Raw genomic sequence first — 5,733 nt, 5'->3', positions numbered from 1 at the left:
AAGGGTACGGTATGGAGTTCACGGTGTTGTAGTCAGGCCTCAATTCATCCATGGGTTGGGCTGGTGAGATCGCTAATGGGCGGACATCGGCTGCCAGCGACGCCTGTATATGCTAATGTCTGGTTTCACACATAGATTGGTTACTTGCAAAGCGCACTTGAACATGTTAATAGACAATGCGCTATATAAATCATTACCGTTACAATGACTATTCTCATTCTGTCGTTTTCTTTGTGCTTTGAAATGACTTGTATGAGTATCAGTTGCTTGTTTTATACATCCGACCCTAGGAAGTGCAAATACCTATGCAAATGTAGTTATTTCAACTTGCAAAACTCCCCTGTACCGTTCAATTATATGATTACCTTTCTCTTCTATCCTTCATATCCATTCAGTTTAGCAGGTAATTATATGTTCTTCATAAATCGATGAAAGTCATCCTACTTCTGATAAACAATGCGCGAATGGTGCTTAGTTGATTACTAGGATTGTAATGTAATTGAAGGGAATGTTTTTTTTGGGCTTAATTAAGAACGCCTCGTCATCTTTAGTTTTACTGCCAAAAAATGTCTGAATGTTTGGCATTTGTTTGTTGAAAAATGTTTCTTTCGTTTCTTTGCACCTTTTAAAAAGTGTGAGACTGCGATGTGGCTGCTTTAATGGCTCCTGTTAACCACAAAACCGATTAGACGTAGTCTTTTCTGTCCTAAGTTTTAATGTCAACTGAATTTATTCCTAATGAACATTCAGTATTTGATTGGAGTACGTCGCGCTATTTAAAGTGGAACATTTGTACCTTGGCCGTTTCGAATCGATGTAGTTATCTGACAACATTTCCTCTCCCCTGAACTAGGCGTATGCCGGCAAGCAATTTGCAATGAAAGTTAAAATGGCAATCGTTTAATGCCATCATGGGGAAGTAAACTGTATGAAACAAAGATCACTTCAATGGGCTGGTCTGCATTTGCCTTTACCGAGGCATATTCTTCCTAAGGTAACAGCGTTAGTGGATGCATCTCGAAAGTATGGAACTTCACTGTGTCTCGAGGTCTTAAGGGGTCTTAACAGGCTGCTACTTGTTTGCATCATCACACATTTAACTTGATATATTTGACACCTTCATAGATATATTTGAGGACTTCACAGGCTGCATGGACAAGTCTCCATCGTGCGCCGATCCTAAGGCGCATCGTTGGTGCACAGGGGATGTCAAGTTCTCGTTGCAGTGCCCAAAGACTTGCGGCACATGTGTAAGTAGTTTAATACACTGTCTAATAAGCGAGAGAATAAGAGTTCCGTTGACGCAAAACGGCAAACGTTAGGTGTAAAGTTGTCTCAAAGCTTATTTCATGCTTTTTGTCGCTGGGTATCGGAAAAAAAATTATTTAAAGATAAAAAAAAAACAAGAGTGAGAGAATTATTATTTCCGTGGTTTATGCCCAGCGGCAACCCTTGCCGTCTACTACCATCGCGAGTTTTAGTGTAATTTGAAAGCAATATTTCTTGTTTCCTTGGTTTACCCTTTCAGTGATGATCATGTTCTTTCCTCTCTCTACCCTACCCCTTAGAGTCTCGTTCTTCATCTCCTGGTTTTCCCCCCTCTCATTTCAAGTACCTGGTTTTCCATTATTAGCCCGATCCACATGACAGCCCAGATATAACAATCAAGGATGAAAACGATACGCCGATATTACGAGAAAATGAAGGTAAACTGATTTCTATAATTTGAAACTGAAAGATGCTCGCCGACCGGTTGGCTCAGTTGGTTGAGCATCGGACTACTGGTCGTGGGAGGTCACGGGATCAAAAACGCCGCCCGGACCAACACTTAGGGTCTTTAAATAACTGAGGAGAAATTGCTGTCCTTGTATGACATCTGCAAATATTTATTAGTCTTCGGGCTGATAAGGACGATAAACCGTAGGCCCCGTCTAACAACACTTGTTGATTAATTCATTGGGACGTTATAAAGACCCCATACCCTATACTCGAAGGGTACGGTATGGAGTTCACGGTGTTGTGGTCAGGCCTCAATTCATTCATGGGTTGGGCTGGTGAGATCGCTAATGGACGGACATCGGCTGCCAGCGACGCCTGTATATGCTAATGTCTGGTTTCACACATAGATTGGTTACTTGCAAAGCGCACTTGAACATGTTAATAGACAATGCGCTATATACATCATTACCGTTACAATGACCATTCTAATTCTGTCGTTTTCTTTGTGCTTTGAAATGACTTGTATGAGTATCAGTTGCTTGTTTTATACATCCGACCCTAGGAAGTGCAAATACCTATGTAAATGTGGTTATTTCAACTTGCAAAACTCCCCTGTACCGTTTAATTATATGATTACCTTTCTCTTCTGTCCTTCATATCCATTCAGTTTAGCAGGTAATTATATGTTCTTTATAAATCGATGAAAGTCATCCTACTTCTCATAAACAATGTACGAATGGTGCATAGTTGATTACTAGGATTGTAATGTAATTGAAGGGAATGTTTTTTTTGGGCTTAATTAAGAACGCCTCGTCATCTTTAGTTTTACTGCCAAAAAATGTCTGAATGTTTGGCATTTGTTTGTTGGAAAATGATTCTTTCGTTTCTTTGCACTTTTTAAAAAGTGTGAGACTGCGATGTGGCTGCTTTAATGGCTCCTGTTAATCACAAAACCGATTAGACGTAGTCTTTCCTGCCCCAAGTTTTAATGTCAACTGAATTTATTCCTAATGAACATTCAGTATTTGATTGGAGTACGTCGCGCTATTTAAAGTGGAACATTTGTACCTTGGCCGTTTCGAATCGATGTAGTTATCTGACAACATTTCCTTTCCCGTGAACTAGGCGTATGCCGGCAAGCAATTTGCAATGAAAGTTAAAATGGCAACCGTTTAATGCCATCATGGGGAAGTAAACTGTATGAAACAAAGATCACTTCAATGGGCTAGTCTGCCTTTGCCTTTACCGAGACATATTCTTCTGAAGGTAACAGCGTTAGTGGATGCATCTCGAAAGTATGGAACGTCACTGTCTCGAGGTCTTAAGGGGTCTTAACAGGCTGCTACTTGTTTGCATCACCACACATTTAGCGTGATATATTTGACACCTTCATAGATATATTTGAGGACTTCACAGGCTGCATGGAAAAGTCTCCATTGTGCGCCCATCCTAGGGCAAGTCAATGGTGCAAAAAGGATATCAAGTTCGCGTCGGAGTGCCGAAAGACTTGCGGCACATGTGTAAGTAGTTTAATACACTGTCTAATAAGCGAGAGAATAACAGTTCCGTTGACGCAAAACGGCAAACGTTAGGTGTAAAGTTGTCTCAAAGCTTATTTCATGCCTTTTGTCGCTGGGTATCGGAAAAAAAAAATTATGTAAAGATAAGGAAAAGGCAAGACTGTGGGAATTATTATTTCCGTGGTTTATGCCCAGCGGCAACGCTTGCCGTTTACTACCTTAGCGAGTTTGAGTGTAATTTGAAAGCAATATTTCTTGTTTTCTTGGTTTACCCTTTCAGTGATGATCATGTTCTTTCCTCTCTCTACCCTACCCTTTAGAGTCACTTTCTTTATCTCCAGGTTTTCCCCTCTCTCATTTCAACCAGCTGGTTTTTCATTTTTAGGTTTTAAAAGGCTGATTATTAGAAGATCATTCAAGATGGAATTCTGATTTTACTTTGCATTCTATTGTAGAAGTGATAGAGATTAAGGGCTCAATAAACTAAACGTTGCTGGACTTAACTGATTAGAGTGTAATATGAAGTGCTAGTTTTCTACCCCATATGAACCATGTGAGCGTTAGCCCTACTAATGGAAATGGGCCTACACAAGGACAGAGAAAAACTCTGACCTGGGTGGGAATTGAACCAACGACCCTCGGGCTAGATCACTGCTGCTCTACCCACTGAGCTACAAGGTCAGACGGGAGCAGGCCGTGGGAACTGAAGATGTTAAAGTCACGGCAATGAACATGTACAAGTACAAGGAAGGGTTACATTTTTGCAAACGTTGGCCGTGTAGCACTTATATGGGTCTTATATTTCAGCTGAATTAACTGATTAGAGTGTAATGTGAAGTGCTGGTTTTCTACCCCATATGAACCATGTGAGCGTTAACTTAGCTCTACTAATGGAAATGGGCCCACACAAGGGGTAGAAAACTAGCACTTCACATTGCACTCTAATCAGTTAAGTCTCAGTGTTGAAATATAAGTGCTACACGGCCAACGTTTGCAAAACGTAACCCTTCCTTGTACTTGTGAACGTAGCTAGGGCGAGTGAAAACCACGTTTTCTTTTTTCTCAGTACTCCTTGCCGACATTACGTTGATGGAATTCTTTTATTGTTTTCTTTTTGCTGTCACCCACAAAACGTCGCGATTAAAAGCATCTCGCTCAAAACCGTCAATCGTCTCCGCAATGATCCCGAAACTAGCAAGAAACTTTGTTTATCACCAATTATTCAAAGACGACAAAAATATAGCAAACTTTCTTGTTAGAGGTTCACTTAAATCTGTCAGTTAACCAAGTACTTTCAAATGCGCGCGAACACGATGCAAGGCGATTAAAATATATACGCCTTATTTCAAAATGGCTGCCATTTTAGTATTCTTTTGTTTGATTGTAAATTGGCCCTTTTTGCCTCGTTCAAGGTTAAATATCCTTTTAAAATTTACGTTTGAAAGCAGGCCAAAAGGGCCAATTTGCAAGGGAACAAAAGAATACTAAAATGGGGGCCATTTTGGAATAAGGTGTCTATACAGACCGTTTTACGTGCAGCTCCTCCAATGTCATCTATTACATAACCTGCACACCATGCAAAATGGTCTATTTAGGCGAAAGAACGAAGAAACTGGGAGACCCCTTACGCGATTGTCTTTGAAATAAAGAAAGAAATGACAAAGACGAGTCGAAACCAGTTGCACACCACTTCAATGTTCCTAACCACTCCACCCATAACATGATTAGTTGTGGCCTATCACTACATCTCGTTAACACAAAAATTTGTTTTTCAAATAGCTACAATCAACCCTCACGGAAATTCTCACGGAATTAATGAACGATTTTCATTTAATTAACCATTCGTGTATTGATGTCCACCAATGGCAAAGCTCCTAGACCTCCTTTACAGGACACAAATTACCCACAATTCTTTATATCACACTGACAAAGTAACTATGTACAAAGTGTCAACGCTCGAAATGCCATCTCAAAAATAGCCCTTATCGGAGTAATCAGCGGTTTTGTCATATCACTCCGTCACTTTTTAGCCTGCAATGGTTGCCTCTGCGATATCGAGTTGACTTTAAAATCTGCCTCTTGACCTTCAAAGCAATAGATAGGTCTGCACCCAGCTACCTTAGGGAGTTAGTAGTGGTCAGGCCTAGGAGAATCGCTACCGTTTCAGATCTTCCAATTCTGCTTTACATGGCGAATGGAATCACAAAAGAGATTCTAGGTGACAGAACATTCGCAGTCGTAGCTCCTAGACTATGGAACCCTCTCCCAGAAGAGCTGCGAAGCAAGAGTGATATAAACGATTTCAAACGCCACCTTAAAGCTCCCTTTTTTACCAAAGCATTTTTAACACCTTAGTCGGACTGGTCTTAGCTTGCTTTGTTCTTATTTTATCACAATTGCATTTTAATGCATCTATCTTACTAGTCCTCATACTTGGATTTCATTTAGTATTCACTGGCCTCGTTGATTTCTTTCAAGTTCTATTTATTCACAG

The 5,733-nt window shown here is 40.4% G+C and overlaps 1 protein-coding gene across 1 annotated transcript in view; it reads left to right on the top strand.

Moving 5' to 3' along the window:
* The window catches only part of LOC138037947 (uncharacterized), a 10,760-nt gene extending 7,023 nt beyond the window's left edge, over positions 1–3,737 (top strand). Inside the window, exons 6-9 of the mRNA XM_068883781.1 lie at positions 1,126–1,250; positions 1,634–1,706; positions 3,115–3,239; positions 3,625–3,737. Of these exons, the coding sequence (XP_068739882.1) occupies positions 1,126–1,250; positions 1,634–1,706; positions 3,115–3,239; positions 3,625–3,639 (338 nt within the window). The 3' untranslated portion in view covers positions 3,640–3,737. The remainder of the gene's footprint in view (positions 1–1,125; positions 1,251–1,633; positions 1,707–3,114; positions 3,240–3,624) is intronic.
* Positions 3,738–5,733: the final 1,996 nt, after the last annotated feature.

Source organism: Montipora capricornis, chromosome 2, assembly GCF_036669925.1.
Source record: "Montipora capricornis isolate CH-2021 chromosome 2, ASM3666992v2, whole genome shotgun sequence".
Taxonomy (NCBI): domain Eukaryota; kingdom Metazoa; phylum Cnidaria; class Anthozoa; order Scleractinia; family Acroporidae; genus Montipora; species Montipora capricornis.
Note: the sequence above shows the minus strand (reverse complement) of the source record. Positions and strands in the feature narration are given on the sequence as shown.